Raw genomic sequence first — 25352 nt, 5'->3', positions numbered from 1 at the left:
CTTCATTATATCTCTGAATGTCCTATCAACAGCTTCTGCACCAAAAAACGTTTCACCATGGGGGCTTCATCCCAAATTATCAATTTTTCTATTTGAGTCTCTAATTGAATTTTCATTTAATTATGATGCAACACATTTAATTTAATATGTTCAAATCCCATATGACTGAATATTTTTGGATCCCATAATGGATATTGAAATCATCTTTTGATTATGTATGGAATCAATTTTATGTGGAATCCTAAATGAATGATCTTTAACCCTATATTGATTAATTATTTTAGTAATGTTAATTTTAGGAATGTTAATGGAAGGAAATCCTAACAAAACTATATTAATTAATGAAATTGTGCAGAAGATCATGTGAAAATCATAAGACAATTTGCAAGGTTTCCTTGATTTTTTCTGTCATTTAATTAACGTATACCATTTGAAATGGGGATGCAAATTCTTGATTTTCTTTGTCATTCAATTAACGTATACAATTTCAAATGGAGATGCGAATTTTAATTAAAAAAATTCCTCTGTTTGAACCTCCAATTGAATTCTCATTTAATTATAATGCACCGCATTTAGTTTATTTAATTTAATAATTAATATGTACAAATCCCATATAACTGAATATTTTTGGATACCATAATAGAATTGAATTGAAATCATCTTTTAATTCTATATGTAATAAATTTTACGTTTTTAGATGCCCTAATTCAGTGAGCGAAGAATCCAGAATATGTTGCTTAGTTTTTGTAGTAATGTAAATGGAAGAAAATCTCAACAAAACTGTATTAATTAATAAAAGTGTACGCTATTAATTAATAAAAGTGTACGCTGACATTTTAATATTTAGGGACCATGATTAAATCAACATAAATCCATATATCAGATAGAAGTAAATAATATCACAAGATTCTTTTGTTGAGTATTAAAAAAATAATTGAATTTAAATCTAATTGATTTTATGGAAAGGATATTAAAATAAAAAATGTAAAATAAGAAGCTATCAAAGTGCACCATATCATCAATGTCAATATAAAACAAAAGAAGTGGTGATTCTACATATTTATTGGGTTTTAAATTTTAAAAATGTTTTTTAAAGTATTTAAATGTAATTAAAATTTTAAATTTTTACATATGTCATTATAATTTATAACCATAATTTTGTCAAAAAACATGATATGTCCATAAAATATAGTAGGTTAAAACTAATAATTTAATATAAAGTAGTTAAATATGCCTTTATTAAAAAACTACATTGAGCCAAACTATTTTGAGTTTGCCCAGTTAGTTGATTCGTAATGATATGTTGATCATTCGTGCAAATAATACACAACATGATATAAATAAGACACAAGAAGTTAAGATGACAATGAAGGTTTGAGTATATTTTGAAAACAGCACCGTTACACTACAATTATGACAGTCATAAAAAGCAGTTCACATCCAACCTAGCAAAATAAGTAAAATAACAAAAAATAATAGAAACAATGATCTTCATAGGGAATTCCTAAATGATAACCGCTTATTTTTCCTTCTTGATCTTCTTAACTGGTTTTTTGGTGCTAAAGCTTGGTGTTGATAGTTCTGATATGCCAATGATCTTGATGCAGATGACTCCAATGGTGAACTCTATGAAATATAATCAAAGAACATTAAGGTTAACAGACTAAAAATTTTAATGTCACTATATACAATGAGATAGGATAATATCATGTGTAAATCAGACAGAGTTGGTATGTTGCTTACCTTCTCATGGGTATTTGCACTAGAATATGTGAACTTTTCAAGGATATCTTTCTTTGTAGAGAAAAGGGAGACACTCATACTACTCATAGGGTATTTCAAGTTGTGTTCCTTGACTTTAAGCATAACAATGATTTCCATTCCAACAACTTGATTTAAATCTTTCAGGAAAGAATGAGGTGCTCCTTTCTGAAATTACAAGACATTTTGAAACAAATATAACAACAAACAATAGCCTAAAAGAAGTATATCCTATTATATATATAACTGCAAACCTTGACTACTGCCTTCCTAAGATCAATTGCTGAACAATGTATGAGTTCGGATGCATGACGGTTGAAGAATAGTATGGAACACTTTGCAGTAGAATCAAAAACTGTGTAATGAAGCTTGAATCTTTTCAAAACAAAGGTTCAACTGTTAACATGAAGTGTTATGAAAGCCCATAGTTAAAGAATGTTGACATTAGTTAAAACTTACTTGGGTTTGGTCATTAGCACTTCCCTATGACAAGAATTACATTTCAACTTATGACCCTCCTATGCTGGTTTTTTATCGCATGGACATCCATCATAGTACCAACCATGAGATGTCTCAACTTTTTGGATGGTTACTTTGGTAACAACTTCTGATGCCTAATAAATTATATGGAAATAAAGTTAGTAATTTAAACATTCAAACATTTAAAAAGTAATTACCACGACAAAAAGTTGATGAAATGAAAATACTGGCCTCCGTTAATCTGGAAATTTCACCCAATGGAATTCTAGTAGGGAAAGTTAAGAGACGGTCACTAGTAATCTCGAGCAATATAGTAGAGGAGATCTGTGAGAAAGCCTAACTTGCTCCAGGCATAACATTGAGGCTGTGAAGGGAAGTTGAGATTTAAGTTTGGGAACACTATGATACACACACACACACACTTACAATACAAATGCTTGATTAATATAAAACAACGATAAGTTTTTACCTGTCAGTGAAACTCCTGACCTCTGGAAAATCTGGATTGAAATAAACTCTTGTGACATAAAAGGCATTAGATATGTGTCCATAACCTTGAACCAAAATTGAAATTGAAGCGTAAGTCTCATAAAAGAAAAACATGATCAGTGAGATACTGCTAACAATATACAAATACTTTTTTTCTTTGCAATCTTAGCAAACCGTATGACAACTATGGTGGGGACTTCTAAATCATCTGTCCTGGCATCAAATGTTTTTTTTGCGACCTTCCCAAAAAGAGATACATTTACCCAGATTTCACTGCAAATAAACGATAATAAGATAAGAATATGTCAAATTGACGTCCAATCATCTATTTTTATCCTTACTTGTTGGAGGTCCTAGATGAGAAAAAAAAGTATGTTACTTTTGATCAGCAATGGTGAGAGCTAATTTCTTTGTTATTCCAGAATCATTTTTATGATCAACCAAGTTCCCAAATGCTTGTAGAAATCCAATAATATCTGCGTGAACTTGTTGAATTGGTAAGAAGAAGCTAAAATAGATATAATGTCACTCAAAACATAAACATGCATTAGACACAATCAACGAAAACAATATAGGAAAGGAATGCTAACCAACTAATTCATTGTTTTTGGCATTGTTGTTGGCAATGTCCTTGATTGAAACAAAGTTAAATGCATATAGGGGGATTGGCAAATCATGCTCTTAAAAAAATGTCATTGCATGGAACATAATTTTGCAAGGATAGTCATAAGTTTTGTAATTGTCGTCATCATTGTCCACAACTTCGAAGTTCTCAAATTGATAAACCCCACCCTCTACAAAATCTTTGACATATCTTTGTATATGTCCTTTATGAGCAACCGAAGCTTCAATCCTATCATCACTCTAGTTGCATAGAATACAATGAAATGAGTTCACTGTAGATATTTTTTTTCAATGAACAAAACAATATTATTACTTACAAACATCGGACAAAATCATACTAACTTTCTAGACATCAAAGGGTGGGGACTTCTTAGCTACTCTCCACTTCCTTAGCACTCTAACAATAATGCACCACGTTTCTTTGCTACAATCTACATCCTTGATCAGATCATGAGGGAAGTTCACCATTTGCTTTGACATCGAATTATGAAGCTGTGTGAGAGTGGGTTAATTAAGAGAAATGTAGACAAATAACGTGAAAAGAATGAGTTAATTATGGGGAGCGTTGTAAATTACGTGAAAAGAATGAGTTAATTATGGGGAGCATTGTAAATAACGTGAAAGAAATGGTGGGGACATTGCTCTTTTTAGTCATGATGCAATTAATATCGTGCACGCCAAAGGGATCAATGGGTTAATTAGAGAAATTTTTATTTGAAAATCATATGAGAATCAATTTACTTCATTACCTTGATTTTAATTTAAAATTTTCCTTAATGTTCTCTAATCCATATGATTTGAATGGAAATGGGGATTCTAATTTCTCTATTTGATTGTCCAATTGAATTCTCATTTAATTATAATTATAATTATAATTATAATGCACCTTATTTAATTTAATATGTACAAATCTCATATAATTAAATATTTTTGGATGGACGTTGAAATCATCATTTAATTTAAGTCAATCATTAGGACGGGTGCCATCATTCCTTATTGAACTAATTTATAATCAAACTGTCCTTATTATTGACAAAATATAATTTTTTTGAAGGAACGTGTTATTTTTCAAATGTTATTTTGAATGTTATTATTACAACTAATATAATTTTCAAAATCCATTTTCAATCTAATATAATTAATATATGCCATAAAAGATATTATTGTATTAATATCCCAATCAATAAATTGGAAATCCATTTGAAACATAATCATTTATTAACTTGAATTTGATTGGTTAATTCTCTAATTAATAATTTCTCATTAATACATTTAAATAACACGTTCTTTCAAAATAATATATTTTGAATTGTAATATGATTTTATTAATAATACACCAAGCAAAATACATTGATTGTGAAATTCGATCCGACCTGACTGAATATCTGGGTATTACAAGATTTCTAGTATATTTCTAGTATATAGTTGATAGTTGATAGTTGATAGTTGATGATTGATGATTGATAGTTAATAGTTGGTAATAGTTGATGATTGATGATATTAAATTTGTTACAAAATTTAAATAATTTTTCATACTATTCTTATTAAATATACTAAAATCTAACATTATACGAATTTTTGTCCTCTTTGACTATCCTTATTAAATATGAACCTGTATGATAAAAAAATATTTAACAGTTCTCAAAACTACCAAACCAAATACCCTATATAAGAAGAACCAATAGCACACTTTTTAGAATGTGATTTATAATAGGAACAAGATGGATTATATTGCATTCAATTGTTGCCATAAAACTGTGAAATGGCTCTTTTACAACTAGCTTGAAAAAGAATCTCCCTTTCCTCATTGTTTATTGTTTTAATTACCATGATAGGATGATCAATACACAAAGCACTGTTAGCAGCACCATGAGCAACAACACAAGACCTCCTCCACAACCATCTTCTTGTTTCCATCCAAGTCTTTCCGTCTGGCCCTAAAGCCCCGGAATTTAAGTCCTCACATTTGATCCTGTATATGTTACTACTTCTCTCAATTTTGTCCTGTTTGATCTTATTTACTAGCTACCTAATTATATTAGACTTAATTAAACCTTAACCCAAATTCATTCTCAAGTTATATGTCCCAATTCCAAGCTATAGGAACGATAATTTGGATGTTATAGTTTGTGGAGGGCGCAAGTGGAGACTTGGGCCATGGAAGGATATCTACATATTATTATGGAGATTTGAGTCTTAGAAGACAAATAAAAGTTTGAAGAGGCCGAAGTTAGTCATGCTCCGATTGACACAGTATGGGAAGAAGGAAGATGATGAAGAAGAAGGAAGCATCAAATTTATGTGAGGAAGGAAGAGGCGTCGTAGAGAGAAAGAGAGAGTGATTTTAGGGCCAATGGAGATTCATAGGGAGATGATATTTTGTGGTCATTAGTGAAGGGTTGACAGTTACTGTCTTTGTGGGTTATTATGGCATTTTTAACTGACAAACACATCCAAATATGCTACTTCTAGCTCTTAATCTAAAAGCTACATGAGGATTGAAATTGATTATAAATATAATATCTCAATGTATTTTGTTTTTTAAATATTTGATTTTTCTTAAAAAAAATATTCCTATTGATAATATAGGTTCTTATTAAGAATATAATTCCAATTTACGTGATTAAACAGGATAGTTTAGGTCATTTCAATCTTCTAGCCATTGGCAAATGCACTCTCTGATGATCCTATTAAGTTTAACGAGGCATCTACCAAAGAGAAAACAATAGAGAATCATTTGGACAGAGAAAGAGAGAAGAAGGATAGATCAAATGGTATAAAAGGGGATAGAGCGACCAAATAATAAAAAAAAAAACACCCAATGAAATCATCGAACAATGTCTTTTCATTAGCAATATATCATCAAAGATTAATACAGCGAGGTCTTGCAGTTCAGGGAATCGAGAAGAGGTTGTTGTTGTTGCCAATAAATTTTGCCCCGATTAATTTTTCTGAGCCATATATAATATTGCTCCAGTCATAAATATAATACGCCTCCGTTTTTAATATAGGACTCAATTGTTGAGTTGGTTTTGGTCCTAAATATAAGATCTATTTTTCAGATTTATCAAGTTTCTCTAAATTACCCCTATAAATACTTCTTCAACTATAATTAAGTAGAAAAAGAAGATGGGGTATTAAGAAAGATGATTATGATATTTTAGAAAAAACATGTCACATTTCTTCTATTTAACTAACTTACCTAACTCCCTTAATTTAATCAAATTAGTTAAATGAATCTTATATTAAAGACTGGAGGAGTATCTATTTTGTAATGTAAATTACACTACAAAATGGGTCTTATATTTAGAATTAAAGGGAGAATATGCAATTGAGCTAAACCAATTAGGTTGCTCCGACTGAAACTTGGGGGAATAATAATGCGCACACAATGAGATTGCTGGATCACAAAGTTTTCATTCATTAGTGTCCGCCATTGAACGTGTCTATATATGCAGAAGGCTCCTTCCTCAATCAAATCCTTTCGAAGTCCTAAGTCGGATATCACTTCCCCTGATCCTGACACGTGTCCTCAAACGTGTCATGAAGCTGCACACGTGTCTGTCACACATCAACCATGAAATACTATAAATACACCCCGCAACACACCTTAACCCTCCCCACAGACACAGCCAATCCTTCTTGATCTTGATCACTCAGGACAGAGACTTCCCAACCTCAGACAGACACAAAGGTATTCCAACCTCTCAAGCGCACACAAAAATGTCGTCCCATGAACAGAGCTTCAGAGCTGGTGAAACCAAAGGCCGAACTCAGGTAATGAATCCATCTACCTCTGCTTCTCTAATTAAGTTTTGGGGAAAAGTTATAAAATTTTGAAGACAAAAATTAGCTTCACTGGTTTTTATGTTTAAGATCACAGCAAGACAGCAAGACTCACTTGTGTGTGTTGGTGGCACAGGAAAAGGCAAACCAGGCGATGGGCACCATTGGGGAGAAAGCCCAGGAGGTGAAGGAGAAGGCCCAGAACGCGGCCCAAGGTGTTAGGGAGAGGGCCCGAGAGAAGGGTGGGGCAACAAATGACAGGGCATGGGAGATGGGCCAGTCCACGAGGGAGTCGGCCCAGTCAGGAAAGGACAATAGCGAAGGGTTCATGCAGCAGGCAGGGGAGAGGGTGAAGGGCATGGCACAGAGTGCCACTGACTCTGTGAAGAATACATTCGGTATGGCCCGCCATGATGAAGATGACGACTACCCTCCCCACCCTCCCACAACTTACTAGAAGACTCTCTTCTTCTTAATGTTGTGAATGTGAAGTCATTTCCTCATATGTAATGTCGTGATGTTTTCTCAAATTTCAGTCTCAACTATGTTGTGATGTCGTGTCTCATGATCAGTGTGTGGTGTCAGTTTGTGTTTCCTTGGGCATTATTTTGTCCTCAATAATATCAGAGATGTGATAATATATATAGACTTGCGTGCAGAAGGATAAACAAACAAGCAAAAAATGACAAGACCAAGTGACAGTGAAACTGATTTTCTACTTTATTCATAGTGCAGAACGTGTCAGATTTGCAGGACTGATATGGTGGGTGTATAAGCCAGATCAACGTTACTTTTCTATTCTCTCAATCAAACAATCCAAACATACCAAAAATCCTAAACTCAGATAAACAAATTTACCAAAAGTCCACGGATACAATTCTGCAGAGAAGGGAAAAAAAATTCTGCAGAGAAGGGGAAATTGCCTTGGCAGAAATCCTGCAAAGTTGTTTTAACTTCTAATTTAAGCAATGATAACATAGAATGCTAAGCCTAGCGAATTCTTCAATGTGTGTGATCCAATCTAGTCATAATAGTCTGAATTGCAAACTGAAGTTCTCGTGGTAACGCTATTTTAGAGAGTGTTTAGCATTCTCAAAACCGTGGTTTTAGAAGTACTTTTCCGCAAAACGAGATAACCTCTTCCAAATATTTATTTCGTAAAAACACTTTTGAAATCATGGTTTACTAAGATGGAAAAGTGCTCTAATCTTTAACTAAGATCTGGGAGGATAATTTAGTTAATTGGGCTAAACTCAAGGCCACTTTAACTCTATGCTCACCAGATAGAGACAAAAATAAAAGGTCCGCATTAACATAGCATGTATTACAACGTGTTTATTAATTTTACAGTGTCCTGATAATCAATACATATTATGCTATACCTCATCATGTATTGTCAATGCCAAAGAATTCCCAAAGCCAATATATAAATTTAGTTAAAGACTGAAAAAAGTAAGTAAAAGAAGGACAGTTTGATAAGCCAGAAACTTTATTTACTCCCACCATTCAGAGTAAACCTCATAGATAAGCAGGCCAAGCCTCTGTATTGTTACAATAATCAAAACTTAAAAGGCAAAAAAAAAAAAAAAGAACGCTCTAATAGTACAACTAGCTGAGTCTCTAGGGGTAATTCAATAAAATATGATATAATAGAGTAATACGCCAAAAAGCACATTCAGAAAATTAAATCTCCTATACCCTATTTACCCATGAACCCTTCACTGACGAATCTACCTACTCGCTTATCATGTGCCTCTGTCTCTCCTCCTTTTCTTCCTCCATACCCCCATTGATACTGATCATCCCATTTATGGGGTTCCATCAAGCCCAAGCCTTGAGCTAAGCAAATTACAGACCTCATCCATCTCTCTGGGAACTGTGTAATGACCAATACTGCACAGAAGCCAAACCAAAAGGTGAGACCATGGTTTTTAATTGATCAGTTTAAATTCTGATGACTCCTGCTAAAAGAAAACAAGTTACCCATCATAGCACTTGAATGTAATGTACTGAAATCCGGCTGAAATTAGGGTTTGAGCTGATTTCTCTCCATGTTTGTACAGGACTACGTCGTCATCTACAAAAGTTAATTCAAGTCAGGCTTAGTGAATTAACAATTTTACTGCTGCTGTAATAAACATGACTCTGATGGAAAACAAAGGGTGACTTCTGCACAATAGTCATGCAGATACATACTGTTTCCATGGCACAGCAAAATGGGTAATGAAGCAGCTCGCCTTCTGGCTTCATGTGACACTTCAATCCTGTTCCTTAGGCTCCTACATAATAACTCACCGTTTAGAAAATGATGGTTGCAAAAATGAACCCAAAAGAGCATACAATTTAAATGCTATCATACCTTGATCCTGGAAGCCAGCCGCTTAGTCCAACAACTGCTCTGATGTTAACAGGATATGGGATGCCATTTGAATACCTACCCATAGCAAAACAAGTAGCAGAATATATGGCTGTTGCTGCACCCATGCTGAAGCCTCCAATCCCAACTTTCACTGACACAAAAAACTGATGTCAATACTGAAGCTAGAAGAGGAAGACTGAAAGGTTATATAACTTAATCTGTATAGTTTGATCATTTTTTTTCCCACTCCTATTTCTTTACCCAGAAATATGGTCATAGATAAAGTAATATATATTTGAAAATGTAAAACTATTGAAGTAGGTGATACTGATAAGTAATGATCCCAGAAAGTACCATCAGCTGGCTCCGTTGACAACAAGTTGGCAATATGTGCAGCTGAGGCATCTAATCCTTCCCAATCATCTGGACTTTCCTCTGAGAGTTCTCCAACATCAAACCCTGATTGATTAATATTAAATTTACAGATTTGATCATTTCACCATTGGTAAAGTACTAGTTACATAGTTCTGATTTAATCAACATGAGCAGGGAGATAAGAAGGGTTTGGTGTTACATGCAGTGCAAGGAAAACCCCCAAGTACTGCCACAGGACGTGTTGGAGCGGTAGGGCAAATCCATTTTACCTGCATAATATCAGATCATAAGGAAGAAAATATGATAGCATCTCAGATTTATCAAAAGTATTATTTGGCAGGAGATGAGAATACGTGTGGAGAACAGCACGTTAGATAAGCTCAAACTAGGATAAGGCATAGGAGTTCTTACATTTGGGAGTCGAAGGGATTCCACGAGTTGAGATGAGCTGCAAAGAAACAAAGCAGAAAATCAGAACCTCTGGGTAGTTGCAAAACTTGAGTCGTCTAATAAGGCACCCAACAAAATCATCATTATTCGCAGCAGGAGAAGAGGCAATTTTAGCTCTTCTGGATGTCTCATATGGCATGCTAAAAGAATATATTTCTAAAGAAGACAGCCAGCGTCGAACCACAAGTTTGCTAGTTAAAGTTGTCCAGCATAACTAAACCATGCATTAAAATGTTCAAATTCAAGCTGTTATTTTTTATCACAGTAGATTAAGAGAATAATTCTGGAATGTAATAGGGTGCTGAGGTTCTTCGGTAAAAAGTCATGCCCAGTTGCTCAATGGGGTGGGGAAGCATATGAGCATGTGGTCCCCAACTGAGAACTTAGCATATACTCTCAGAAGTCGAACACCAGCAATTAAAACTAGATTATATATACCAGTTCGCAATATATACCACAACTTTCTCATACAGAATTTGTTCCATCTAGAATCCGAGCAGGAAGAGACAAAACATTCAACATAAGAAAACCCAAATTTGGAACCTGTCAAAATTTTTCACGTTCTTCTCACAAAAGTTTTATCATTCATGTACGAGTCACGTACTTGATGCAAAGGGGCAGTACACAACAAGAACGGGAATATAATCAACCTTTTTTATTGGAAGAGAAGAAGTGAGTGCTAGATACAGAGTATAAAATTATTTTCATCTCTAACCGAATATTACTAATTGAATTTACTTAGCTCAAAGCTGTTAACTTCCTGATCCCTCATACTGTGGTGAACATAAATAGAAAGGATGACATGTTAAAGAATACAACAAAAAAGGAACTAAAGATTGAAAAACAAAGATGGTGGGAGAAGTTAATGAAGAGATCCTCAGGAGTACAAATAGGGCAATAAACAACGTTAAAGAAGATGAATGGCTGGTAGTTATGACAATGTGAGGAAGACATATAACAAAAGTGAGCACGCATAATCCATACCTCAAACCATTATCACCAAGACCATGCAGCCAAACAATAGTAGCTTGGTGTTTTCCTCTGGGCCTCACCACATGGGTCTTCCCAAACTCAAAACTTCTTCTAGCAGTTCTACTACCTGCAATTTTGAAGGCAGAAAAACTAAGACCCAGCGACTTATGTGAACTTTGAAGATAGCTCGTAGAGTTTGAAAGGGAAACTATAAAGATGATCCTGTATACGGCTCACAGAAACAGAGGAAAAACTTTAAAAAAATGACTTATCTAATACAGTACATGGCACAAACAGTTAGAAGACAAGAAAGTAAAGAACAAACCGGAGCCCATTTGAGAATGTGCATAGCTCATTTTGCCTCTTGCAAAGAGTTGGAAGCACCCCGGCTAGCTAATGCAATGTTGCAGTGAAGAAGATGCAGAATGGCGATGTCCCTTTATACAGAACGTGTGAATATGGAAGCTGTGTGTATAGATACTGCACCTAAAACCGCCTAGAAGAGCATCTGTGAAAAGGAGAGGTAAAGATAGAGACAAAAGCAGAAAGCCTTTATAAGAGAATCCTAGCAGAGAGAGCACATTCATCCGCCCATGAGCTTCCCAACTAGGAGAGAGGTCTCTCCCTCCCTCTCTCTCTCTCTCTCTATATCTATCTATCTATCTATCTATCTCTGAGTACTCGCACAAAGAGAGGAATCTATGCCGAGGGCAGTGGCCAGAACATAAAGCAAATCCCAGCAACAGCTACCGAGAATATTACTGAAAACAAGAAAGAAAAGCCTCAGCTTGCAATAAAAGAAAAATAGTTATGCATATATTTTTCCTAGCTACAATCATTTTATACATTTCTGCATGATTGATGGATGCCCATTAACCTCAAACATTAAAAAAAAAAAAAGTTTTAAATTTTGAGGACAAAAGGAAATTCCAGAACAAAATAAATAAAACTTGTGACTGTTGGAAAGCGAAAGTAAGCTTCTTCTAGGAATTTCCTCCTGATTTCCGTAGTTTGATAAATGGTATAACAATTAAGCTCTCTCATTAAACTGGATTTCCATTTTAGAATTGACAAGAAGAAAGCGTATAAGCTTTTCACACTAACTTTACTCTCTCTTGCTTTCTTGCTTGCCACTTAACTCATTGTTCAAACCCCACTATGAGAAAAGTTTTGTTTGTTCATACTGGAGACTCAAGAGAAACTACATATAAGTACAAATGCTAGACCTCCTCCTAAACGTAGTGACAAAATAAAAAAAGAAAACTTCAAACCCAATACTTGAAAAACATAACGGCTAAATATTATTACTTTTTCATATAGATAATTTTATTTTGGAATCTTAAGAAGCATAAAAAGAGTTCATTATTTATCAAATCAGTATTATAATTTATTAGCAGATAGCTGCACGCCTTTTCTCATGTCTGCTCTAGATATGGCTTTAGTGGACTCCAACTAGAATATATCCCACTACTGCCCATCTTTTCTCTTTGATTTTGATTTATATAAATTTCCCTATTTTAGCGTCCCCAAGTTGTGCAGATATTTGCTGCTTTGATTCTCGCAGTAACGGCCATTCTCTAATTTCTATGACAAAAGTGAAAAAGGCCTACATATCCCACGTAGCCTAAAGAAGATAAAATTTTAAAGAATCTACAGAATTTTTTTTTTTATTGTAAAAGCTTATAAATTCAGAAGAGATAATAATATAAAAAAGTGAAAGCATATCATTTCCTCTCTTTACTTATTTAATTGGGTTAAGCTACAAATTTTGTTCCGGAAGTTTTCACTTAAGAGTTTTGGATATCAAAAAGTTTCTTTTTAGAGCAAATTTGTGTTGAAAGTTTAAAATCATAACATTATTACCGTTGTTGTTAAAAATGTCAATGGTCAATATTAGTTTTTTTATAGTAGCGAGCAATATTGTTATAATTTTAAACTTTTGACAAAAATTAACTCTAAAAAAAACTTCTGGATATCCAAAATTTCTAAGTGAAAGCTCCCGAACAAATTTACCATTCTATTCCTTACTATAGGTCACTTGTACCCTAAAAGTTTGTTTCAAAATATAAGTCAGTTGTAGTATAATTAATAATTTTTCCAATTTTATCCCTATTAATTTAATAAACATTATTAATTTAAGTCTGAAGTAATGGCTCCTCGCAACATGTCCTTCTCCCTCTCCCTTTCTATCTCTTTCTTTTAACTTTTCATTTCCTATGCAGTCCATCCCCTCCCTCCCTCTCTCTCTTAACTTTTAATAAAGGTAAATGTGGAAAAAAAAAACTAGTTAATTTAATGTATTTCTTGATTTGCGGGTTTGAGATACACGTAACTTATAATAAGAAATAGAGTGGTACACCTTAATTCTATTAAATTACAAGTTACCCAAAAAAAAAAAAAGAACAGCTTCAGATAATTCAAAATCACTAAAATAAAGGGAACGAGTCCATTCATTGTACGCCGCTATGCATCAGCTGAACTATTTATTGCAGATTGCTTGGAAACTTCAAAATGGTTTATATGCTTTGTCTTTTTCCCCCTTCTTATGGATGATAAATATATATATGTATATATACTTATATAAGCTTTTGGAAACATTGTTCACAAAGCCATGAATAATATACATAAACTTCATATATCTAGTTGCAAAAATTATTTCAGTTTCAGTTAGTTGAAGCTCTCATTAGCCAGTGCTTTTTTCTTAGTTTTGCAGCATTACTTCTGCAGTTGCATAGTTGCAATTTAGGGTTTCTCCCCCCTGTTAGGTGATTAAGGAATGATCAAACATAAGACTCTGACATGAGAAAGGTCCCATTTGAAGTAAAGTGAAAAACATTGATTCTCAAGTAATTTACTTTCTTCTGATTATTCTCTCAAATGACATGCTTTAATAATGCTGCGTTTGAAACCTAAAAGCAATGCCATGATTATTCTAAGAGGCCCTATTTGGAAACCAGAGAAAAGCATGATGTTTTGAAGCTTTTGATGATTAGATGAAATCTCAATAGTGCAAACTCTTTGATATCAAAACATAGATTAATGTGAGAATAGCATTAAAAAAATGGGAAAGCTGAAAAAGGATGGTTCTTTTAAGGGTGGAGATTTTTGGGAGATTTCAATATCTTAGGATGGAGATCTGCTTGCATAAAAAGATGAAAGAATTTAGGGTTTGGTTTGGTTTTATAATACGACAGTGCCAGGAAACAAAACAAAAGCAGCATGAACATTATTATTATACAGTTGACTTAAACTTGAGACATGCAGGTGACGTGGCAACTTTTGATTGGTTGACCAGTCAACTAGTGGTTAAGCATCTAATATGAGGTCAAAAATTTAGGGCAGTAAAGCAGAAGTTAAGGCAACTTTTTGGTTTTTGTCAACTGCTTTGATGCTTAACAATCAATATGTGTGGAGAAAGAGAGGGGGAAAAAAACATACATATACATACATGTATACATATACATATATACGTACATATATATATATATATAGGTCCAAGCCACACCATTGCATCGGGACAAATGGGTGCGTCTATTTATGAGCAGACAAGATATGCTTTTAGCACTATATATATTTCCCTCTTTTTGGAATAAAATGATAAATTTATAGTTAAGTGGATATTAGTTGAGAGAAATAAATTAAACAAGTGAATTATATGTCACATCGAGTGTTTTAAAATGTTTTAAGGTAAAGTAAGCAAATATATTTATGATTATAAGAAGAAGAATTACTATAAGGTTTAAAAAAAGAAAATAATTATTAAAAAATTTCAATAACTTAGAAGCTAAAATTTGTTGTTTTTTCCTGCTTTAGTATTTGTTATTACAAACTGTTAAATTGTTATCATATTTTTTTGTAAATATATTTTCTTATGGGATCTTGCTATAATTCTTCCTATATTAAGCAACTTTTCACATTAAAGTAAGGATTTGTGCCTAATTCATGAAAAGTTTGAAACTCTCAATATGGCTATCAAACTATTATTAATATATGGCTTAATATCATTTTCAGTGACTAAAATTCAATCTTGTTTTGTTTTTATCCCTAAAACTCAAAGTTACCAATTTTGATTTCTAGAATCTGACCTCATTTTGATCCGTCTAAAAAATTTTTATCGCTAAAATAATTTAGTTCCTGAATATGATATTAGTTAAAAGATCAAAACCAAAATGAGTTCAGATTTTAAAAACTAAAAATGATATTAACTCTTAATATATTAATATAACACATAAAAATAAAATAATTGTCACTGTTTATTTATCAGTTATTTATTATTCTTATCCCTTAAGTGTTTTTCCAACAGTTTGATCTTTATTTACTTAAATATGATAATGGCTTTTGTGGGAGATGAGTAAGGTGAGGTGCTCAAACTTTCAGTTTCTTGTTGTAACAAAAATTATTCATTTATATTTAAATAACCTCATACGGATGCAAATTTTTTATTGTAATCTTCAACTGTACATATATGTATAACATTAATGGAGAACCATGGAAGGCCAAAAGAAAACAAATATTTTACAACTGACGTTTGCATTAAGCTGTCATGCACACTAGAAATGATATTCTGTTCTCACTTTTCGTAATAAGAAAGGATTACAACTTCAACTTTCTTGGTAGGGAGTTTTTTTTTTTTTTGGGTGAAACTTGGTAGGGAATTTAATTACTTTGCTTCTCACTCCCCAAACTTTTCTTGTCTTACACTAGTATATAATTAGACATTGTATTCTCGAATTATAGTCTTTTGATACTAAATACTACATCCGGTCTTAATTACAAAAGCTAGTTGTCTAATTTGAGGAGATTAATAAAATAAGTTAAGTTAGTCATTTATAATAAATATGTATTGTTTTTTCTAAAATATTCTTGCTAATCAAGTGTATTAGTTAGAACTATTATTATTAGAAGGACTACCTTGAGAAAAAATACATAAATATGAGAGACAAAGTGGATTAAAATTTTATATTTAGTATCAAAATAAAAATCAAATGAGATTTTATATTAGGAACCGAAAATAGTATATGAGTTAGTTAGAAAGTTGGTTATGATTTTGAATATAATGATTTAATTCAATTTTTATTCATATTTATTATTTTTTCAAACTAATTTATCTAACTTATATAACCTATTACGCCGTTAGGGTATTTTAAAAAAAATCATGTTACATTTGTTAAAATTAAATAATTCATTTAGTTTTCTCAATTTATCAAGATTATCTAACTAACTCTTAGAGTTAACATGGCTATGGCTCCTAAAAAAAAATACTTTTGTATTTTGTAAAACCAAATTTCTATAGCATGGTTACCATACACAACTTAAAATCACTTAGTTAAAATCACTTAATATATACTACCTCAAGTCCTTAATATAAGACTTTGTTTAACTTTTATTTTGGTTCTAAATATAAGACCCCAATGCACTTTATCTTTATATTTATGTATTTTTTTCTAACATAGGTTTTCTAACAATCATAGTTCTAGCCAATATACTTGATTAGTAAGGATATTTTAGAAAAGACAACACATATTTATTACAAATAACTAACTTAACTTCTTTTCTTAATCTCCTTAAATAGTCAACTAGCTCTTATAAATAGGATCGGAGGTAGTATTAAACTAAATAGTTTTAGGATATGAAATAAAACTCTTTTCTTATGTATAAAACAAGCAAAAGGAACAGAATTGGTTAATAGCTTTCGGATAGAAGAATCAGTTCCGTCCGCCTTCAGAAAACAAGTAATAACTTTAAAAATATTGAGATCATATTTGGATGGGACGCAGACCTACCCAAGTTTTAGTCACTTTGACAAGACAGATCTTAATAAGAGGGTAGAGTTATATTTTATTATATTTCCATCACCATATAAAATTCCCATGAGCTTCAAGTACAATGCTGAAATGAAGATCCCCACTTGAATGTGTAGAGCCTCTGGGGAGAAGAATCACACGATTCTAAAAATTCAAATTAATATTATTTACATTTTAAAATTTCTATTAAAGAAATAAGTTATAAATATGAGAACATCAGTTATAAATTAAACATTTAAATTTTATAATTTACTCATATTTATTTACAATTAAATTCTCATATTTATAATTTTTTTGAATAAATATATGAAATTTGTATTTAAAATTTTTTTTTTTTGAAATATGACTATCATCAATTTACTAGTGATAGAAATCAAAGAAGAAAAACTGTGTCCCAATGATCACTTCCACAAGTTGTTGTTATTTCTACTTACTAAATATTAAAAAAAAAAAGAAAGAGAAATATTGTTAAGAAAAGTAATGTAACACTCCTATTTAATTTAACTTATTTGAAAAAAGTTATATTTTTTTATAACTTTAATTACATTTTGTGTTAATTAGTCTTGAAGTTGCACGTTGTATTACTAGACAACAATTATTGAACTTTATGAGCAACACAATAATTATCAAGACCTGCCTTCTTTTGAAGTAAAAGTAAGTAAAGAGGGGGGAAAAATAAATCATCCAATCATTATGAGTTGAGCCAGCCGCTATAAAAAGCAGAATTAACTTAATTATTGCTTAACAAAGTTTCAAAATTGCTTTGATGTTAGGTTTGATCTCTTTCTATCATTAAACATAACCTATTTAAACTCATCATTTAAAGTCAAACTCAAATGATGAACCACTTTGAACTCATATAGAGTGTACTTTACCACTCTCTAGGGGAAGTTTTTTTTATCATAAATATAAATTATTTATAGGGAATTTAATGATTATTTTTTTAATTTTATTCTTATTTAATTTTTAATAGAAAGAGAGAAAAATGTGAAAATGATTTGTAAATGCAAAGAGAGTGAGAGAAAACATTAATAAGGATAAATTCCAAAATTTTTATCAATTTAATGTATTTTTTAATTTGCAAGAATATATTATAAGTGATTTGTGTTAAACATTGGATTGGTATGTTTCATATATCATCAAAATTCTAATAAAAAATTAATTTTTGCATTGTGGATGTTGCTTTTTTTTTTTTTTACATTAGTAAAGGGCTCAATATTTTACGAAGTGTCTGATATAAATTTCATTCTATGTATGATTTATAAATCATACAAATTTTTATAGTTTTTTAAAAGAAAAAATCTCATAAAAATACCTCTAAAATTTTAAAATCTCAAATCAGAGATGATTACAAAAATGTGTTCTTATTTACCTCTTAAATATTGTTAATTGTTATTAAAGTGTAGTGAACAAAACTGATTTAAAATTTTAAAATTTAAATATTTTTTTTGAGATTCTTTTTTTTTTTTAAAACTGTTAGGGTGGATCTTTTATGGCAAAATAAAATAATGATATCATATAAAAACTAAGTTATTTCAAACTCTATGATTATTTTTTAAGAAGTGTTAAAAAGTTATAGCAACTCAAAACTCATATACATCAAAAAGCTATTATACAGAGATGCTTTTATTTATCTTCTTTTTAAAAAAAATTAGTCCCTTACAATTTCTCTGGCAAATTCCGGTATTAACATGCGAGCTATCAATATTTCCAACTTAGAGCACTCACAGAGATAAATGATCCAGCGTTAAACATATTCTTAGTATCCACAGGGAGAAGGTTTTTTTATTCTATTTATAAATTAATTTATTAAATTTTTTATATGAATGTATCATTTTTTGTCTTAAATATAATATATGATTTGTAGTATAATTTATACTATAAAGTAAATTTTATATTTAGAACCGGATGTAGTATTACTTTATGTTTCATTTAATATTATATAGGTTACTACTTTTTGAAAAAATATATATATTAAATAAAGATAAAGTCAAAAAGTTATTAAATTTTAAATTAAAGTTAATAACATTTAAATTTTTTAAAAAATTTCAGTTGGAAATGAGTTAGGAATTAATGGCGGATGGAAAACCAAGTGCTATATTCTCCTGTCCAATTTTTACAAAGATTTGATTTTATGTGACACTATTTATGACCACACCATTACATGTTGATAGTCTTCTTATTCTTAACCTTTAAAACTTAATAATAAACTTGGCCTTCTAAAGTTTTAGGTTTATGAAAATAATCCCAAACTATCCCAAGTTTTTGTTTGCATATAGCTCCTCAAATTTTGAATTATATGCAGATAAAAAATTTAAAACTTTAAGTCATTAGCATATGAATAATAAATAAAATTAATAATATAAGAATTATCTACATAAGTATGAAAACTCCAAGTATGACATAAAGTTCAAGAAATTTGGTACAACTTAGCTGAACTACTTAGGAGGATTCACACCAATATCATTAAAGTCTCTAGCTTTTTAGATTATTCTAATTAGATTTTAAAAATCTTTTAATCCCATTTTCCTCATCCGTACATTGAACTCAAAATTCAGTGAGTCAGTAATATTCTTCTCTTTTTTAATATTCTTTTCTTGGTGTGTAAACCTAAGCAAGAATATATATATATATAAGGAAAAGTAAACTAGTATTGAAGAAAATGATGGGATTGATGTAGAGGGAATATTGGTAGGTAAGGTGTTTCTATAGAAATTGGCGTAGTCTCTTTTCTAAATTTGCCTTTCTCTATTAATTCAATCTGAAAAGAGAGTGACAACTATCTTTTTTTCTCTTTGAATCTATTCTATTCTGATCCCATTTACTTGACTTAGATTTTATTAGAATCATATTGCATTTCTTGGGCTCAGAATATTTTATATATATGTCATTTCAGCATATCTCAGTGCATTATTTTATTAACACTTCATTTTGTTCCTTTTTTGGAGAAAAGAATGTAGGGCGGTGAGGCTGGAGGCTTTTTTTTTAATTCGTCCTTTGTATATGCTTTTTCTGGACACGAGGAGAAAATTAATGTCTTGCACTTGTATGCTTACCTTTTTTTTTAAAAAAAAATTCTATATATTTTCAAATGACATAAATTCCTTTTCGGTCCCATCAACTATTTAAGAAATTATTCAATTTATTTCCCCTCATTGAAATTAATTTTTTATACACATAAGATTGTAATTTTATGTTTTAAGATAGAACAAATCCATGTGAAATGATGCCAAAAAGAAGAAGTTAATATTCAATTATGTCTTTATTCTTGATATAATAAAATCTTTTGGAAAGAATGAAAATTTTGTTAAAGAATTATTTTAATAATTAAGACAATGTTTGCAAAAAGCCACCTGACTCTACCATCAAGCGCTTAGGTCGACTGTTATAGGGTCGTCATAACTTAACCAATGGGCCTTGAGTTCGAGCCTTGGGCCTGCAGCAGTGTTAAATACTTAGTGGTAGGCTAGTTGCCTTTGGGGTCCTACGACGGCCAAATCCAGATTAATCTAAACCCGTTGAGTTTTCTGTGACATAAAGGCTAACTTGGGATTATTATTTTTTTTAAAAAAAAAAAGGGGCCACCCAGCTCTCACTGTGTTGGGCATCAAGGAAGAACAAGTGTCCTTTTTCCATAAAATAGCGTCTTCTCGATTCTCCTCCGCTGGTTTCCGATCGATTATACGGCCTCATATTGAGACCGGCCCAAAATATAGGACACTTGCTGAAAAAACATCGTTAGTCGATAATATAACGTACTTCGAAACTACCAACTAGGGTTGGTCCAAGTGATAAGCGGCTTGGTACCGTTTAAGCGAGGTCTCGAGTTCGAGCTTCAGCATATGCAGAAATCTCCGTTGGGAGACTCACCCACCACAGCCAGGTGCGCGATGCAGGTTGGATCCAGATGTAGTCGGAGCAAAGCTCCGGTGAGCTGGGTGGGCAACCAAAAAACTTACTTAGAGACTAGTTAATTATCAATATTTTAATTTTATTCTTATTTAATAGTGATACAGATTGGATGTTGAGAAAGGAGATATGTGTAACGGATTTGAATAGAAGAAAAATGAAAAAAAAAAATTAATTCAAACAAATTTAACGAGTTAACTTCCTTTTCTTAGCTCCAGTGAGATGTTTTGACTTGCTACCTTTTTATAAGATCTCATTAACAAAATTACACGGCTTAAAAAAAAACAGTTAAAATTAATTAAAACTAATAAATATGTAAAAATTAAACCTCTATTTATGTAGAATAAAAATAATCATGTGAGTTGCAACAAAATGCTTAAAACAAAATTTTCTGTAGACCAGCTCTTGGAACAGATAAGTAAAGCCCGCTCCGTCTTCAACCAGCCTTCGGTTCGTCCCAGTTCTACCGAAACAACTGCTCAGTGCTCACCACAAAATTATTTACTATCCATTCATTGAAAAAATGTAAAAACATTACAGGTCCTAATTATTAAAAAAAAAATCAATATCTAACTCTTCTTTTTTATACTGGAAAAAAAATTACGCATGAAAATTAGAAATAATCCATGCTAAGATTACTGCGCTAACGGCTTCACTTGAAAATGATTCTTCGACTAAACGATCCCTTTCGCCCCTTTCGTAATTTAGGTGACAAGAGGCTGAAGGTTCGAAAATTTGGAATGGAAATATGAGTTGCTATCAATTATTTGGCACCGCACAAATGATCATCTAACACTGACCTCATAACACCAGGAAATGACCAGCCTATGTCTGAATAATCACAGAAAAGTACCTCTCCCAAAAGTTGAAAGATCGAAGAGGGTATAGACCAATTAAAAAACCAACAAAAACACAAAAGCCTCATGATTTTTAAAAGGCTTCAAAGTATGCTAAACATTGTCTCTCCATCGTTCCAGAATTTATTCCAGACGGAAATTTCCACGATGATATCAATGGTGTTCATCTTCGTCGTCATCGCCATGCCCATCAGGTGGTCCTCCGGGTCCCACCACTTCCAGCTGTTTAAATACGAAGTAGAGTCATTAGTGCCATTATGCAGTAGAGAAGCAAAAGTTGGACCCATGTTAACAGGGCCAATGCCCTAATACCCACTGGCCGCATTTTTTCAGATAACATTTACTACCAATCTCTATGGAACCAAAATAATAAAAAGACATGCTATGAATTCATCTTGTAAAGGGAATCTGGTACCATTAACGCCTTATTATGCATGTACAATTGTCCTCCTTACATCTCTTAACATAGGTCCCAAATTTCAGCTTTCCCCACCAAATATTAGTTCCAATACAAAATTCTAGGTATAATTAATACTTATGTCCAAAAATACCCCTCATGTAGACTCATTTTGTACACCTCAATCTTCTTTGTCCCACTCATTTAATATTTTTTCCCCATGTTACCCTCATAAATTTCACAGTTTTTCTCACCCATTTTGTCCTCCGCATCTAAATGCCCTCATTAAGAGAGGTATTTGAGGAAAAATGACACATTTTTTACACAATGATGGTAAATAACCAACTTAATCAATTTTCTTAATGTCCATAAAGTAGTTAACTATGTCTTGTACTTAGGACTGGAGGGGGTATCACATAGATTTTGGTATTTCCTCGGATTGTGAGTTTTACAAAATTCGGACCTCTATTAAGGGACAGGTAAAATATCTAATGTAGATATATATATATATGTATATATATCATAGTATGCCTCAGAAAAAGACACCAAGTAATTCATAATTCAAGTCATTAATAACAGTTGCAGGGGGTGAAAAAACATATTTAGGTAGAACTTTAATCAATTAAGGAGGCCTAACTACTGAACATATGCTTCATGGGCCTGTTTCCCAGTTACTGACTTACTCCGTAAGTAGATATGGTCTGAGCTGGCCTTAAGCTAAATAGAAATTTCATTCAATTTCAAATCAGGCTGATTCTATCACTATATTGTACGACATAAGGTCAGAAAGTTGACTTAAGATAAGCAGCCTAAGTTTATTAACCGCAAAGATAAGCAGTGGCCCATGGAATTGATGCTCAGGGAGCCATTTTGTTATTGCAACTAATAAAGATTCCATTTTCCCTTGCACAAAAACTCAAAGAGTTGAGATATATAATGCCTGTCATACTCCTCTTATTATTACTTAACAGTAATTCTCTTTTTATCAATTTTTTATTAAGGGGCAAAAAAGGCATTTGCCATCTATAAATTCATTTTCTTTATCTTGTTCCATTCGGTGTACTGAATGTGGACAAGGGAAAGTTAGTTAGCAAACACAGGTGTCTTTTAACCTATACTCAATTCCAAAATATTATCAAGGATAAGATTAAATGATACGTTAAACGTCAATCCAACTTACCACAAAATACTGTGAGCAAACTGGACATTCATGAGGCTTGCCTTTTTCCAGCCAAAACCAGACTACATCATGCTCATCCTCTGCAGACAAGACAAGTTGTTCACCTCAATGCAATCACCAGATTATACTACTTTTATCAACTAGTGAAGATGAAGAAACATAAGAAGCACCTACCGCCTTCACCTCCTGGGCATCCAACTATTCTTTTGTCATAGTAAGACTTGATGACAGCAGGTGCTTCCTACGAAACAAAGCTAATGATGAAAATAGATAATGTTGAAACATATTTTAAATCATCATATTTAATGAGTCAAAATGTAAATCTGAAGCCAACATAAACCTGAAAGCAAAATTTCCACTTTTGGCAAAGAAAGAAAGAAACAGGTATTTAACAGTTTCACAGTAGACATCTGTTTGTCAAATAAAAAATGAAAAAGAAAACAGCAAGAAGCTTAACAATGCCTGGATAAACTCAAAATTCAGAACCTATCCAATAGGCAATTAATAAGGGCTGGACAATCCCTCAGCAAGAGGGTTTAAGAGGAATTTTCCATCTTAAATTTATGCCACAAAGAGCCAATTCTATGGTCAGTCTATAACACTTGATTGGCATTCCAGTCTCGTGCTTACTCTTAACCTTCCGCAACAAAGTACATAGAAGTGATGCAGCATTGCCGTTTATCAGATAGGCGCACATAATTAGTGACACCCATGTAAAGCTATAATACAGTGTGTGTGTCACATCATGCCCATTACTTGTCCTCAGAAAATGCGATGTTGATAAATTTCTCCTAATGAAGACCAGAACGTCAGCTGTTAGCAACTAAATCTGAAAGATATCCAGATGTTTATATACTCCTCCTGTCCTTAATATAAGACCCATTTAAGTAATTTGACTAGATTAAGAAAGTTAGGTAAGTTAGTTAATTATAAGAAATGTGACACGTTTTTCCTAAAATACCATAATCATTTTTCTTAATACCTCCTCTTCCTCTTTTACTTGATTATGGTTGAAGAAGTATTTATAGGGGTAATTTAGAGAAAATTGATAAATATGAAAAATGGGTCTCATATTTAGGACCAAAATCAACTCAACAATTAAGTCCTATATTAAAGACCGGAGCAATATGTTGTTATCATTCTTAATTCCACCTCATCATCACTTATTCACTTTAAAAAAACCAAGAAAAGAGATGATTAGCATTTCCAATGATAAGGAATTAACCAAAGTTAGTTAACTGAATTTAAGAAGACCGGATAGGATAAAAAAGAATTTATATATAGATATATGCATCAATGGTTTTACACTACCTAGCTGCCATTTGTGCTCTTGGGCATATGTTGATATAAAATAAGAAGAATTTCCAATGACAAAGGAGTATTCAAAGTTAGTTAATTGAATATGTTCAGAATGAACAGGGTCAAGAAAGATTTGTATCTAAAAGTACGCATCACTGGTTTCACAATACCTTGCTACCATTGTGTACATTAACCATACATTAATAAAAAGAAATTACTACAAACATAGATATAATAATTTATAAATAGTCAGGCTCCTAAAATTCCGGTTAGGAGTGTCTTGATTTGCATGAAAATAAAAGATTAAAATGGCAAGGATAAGGATTCTCCTAACTCAAGAAGGTACAATACAGGCTTCAGAAACTAAAGTGCCACTATACATTTAGAATGAATCAACCAATGGATCATCACCTAACATCTGGGATAATTAACAGATGAGAACCATAGGCTTTTTACGTGAAAATTTAATGCCTCTTATTAGAAAGGTTCAGTGATACAAACATTAAATGCATTTTCCAAGACGAAATTACTAATTAAGATTAGTTGTGAGGAGATAATTGGAAGGAGAAAAGAAAAACAGATGTTTAAACCAAAATCAATCATTCCTCCA

The 25352-nt window shown here is 32.0% G+C and overlaps 3 protein-coding genes across 3 annotated transcripts; 1 reads left to right on the top strand and 2 right to left on the bottom strand.

The window, feature by feature from the left end:
- The first annotated feature begins 7021 nt into the window (after positions 1-7021).
- LOC114724179 (late embryogenesis abundant protein 2-like) lies at positions 7022-7655 on the top strand. Its single transcript, XM_028910485.1, has 2 exons — positions 7022-7131; positions 7277-7655. Exons 1-2 carry the CDS (start codon positions 7078-7080, stop codon positions 7595-7597), a joined length of 375 nt encoding a protein of 124 aa, XP_028766318.1. The 5' UTR covers positions 7022-7077; the 3' UTR covers positions 7598-7655.
- Positions 7656-8610: 955 nt separating this feature from the next.
- Positions 8611-11938, bottom strand: LOC114724180 (acyl-protein thioesterase 2-like). The gene is made up of 9 exons (XM_028910487.1): positions 11622-11938; positions 11309-11423; positions 10286-10322; positions 10074-10143; positions 9854-9958; positions 9500-9650; positions 9337-9419; positions 9124-9217; positions 8611-9033 (listed from the first exon to the last, which is right to left on the bottom strand). The coding sequence occupies exons 1-9, from the start codon at positions 11650-11652 to the stop codon at positions 8949-8951; spliced, it is 771 nt and encodes a 256-aa protein (XP_028766320.1). The 5' UTR covers positions 11653-11938; the 3' UTR covers positions 8611-8948.
- Positions 11939-21622: 9684 nt separating this feature from the next.
- On the bottom strand, positions 21623-23684 carry LOC114724181 (cytochrome c oxidase subunit 5b-1, mitochondrial; the record flags this gene model as incomplete). Its single annotated transcript, XM_028910488.1, is given in 3 exon segments — positions 21623-22088; positions 23444-23523; positions 23618-23684. Coding segments are annotated over 3 exon segments (216 nt in total), but the record flags the coding sequence as incomplete, so codon positions are not given.
- Between the last annotated feature and the right edge of the window lie 1668 nt (positions 23685-25352).

The sequence above is a fragment of the Neltuma alba genome, unplaced genomic scaffold (assembly GCF_004799145.2).
Source record: "Neltuma alba isolate B1F8T4 unplaced genomic scaffold, ASM479914v2 tig00012175_pilon, whole genome shotgun sequence".
In the NCBI taxonomy this organism is placed as follows: domain Eukaryota; kingdom Viridiplantae; phylum Streptophyta; class Magnoliopsida; order Fabales; family Fabaceae; genus Neltuma; species Neltuma alba.
This window is presented reverse-complemented; position numbering and strand designations above follow the sequence as displayed.

Coding starts and splice junctions, on each gene's coding strand:
- LOC114724179 (XM_028910485.1), top strand. CDS start 7,078: ATGTCGTCCCATGAACAGAGCTTCAGAGCTGGTGAAACCAAAGGCCGA. Junction 7,132..7,276: donor AAACCAAAGGCCGAACTCAG/GTAATGAATCCA, acceptor TTGGTGGCACAG/GAAAAGGCAAACCAGGCGAT.
- LOC114724180 (XM_028910487.1), bottom strand. CDS start 11,652: ATGAGCTATGCACATTCTCAAATGGGCTCCG. Junction 10,144..10,285: donor AATCCCTTCGACTCCCAAAT/GTAAGAACTCCT, acceptor GATATTATGCAG/GTAAAATGGATTTGCCCTAC. Junction 9,420..9,499: donor GGCTGGCTTCCAGGATCAAG/GTATGATAGCAT, acceptor GTTATTATGTAG/GAGCCTAAGGAACAGGATTG.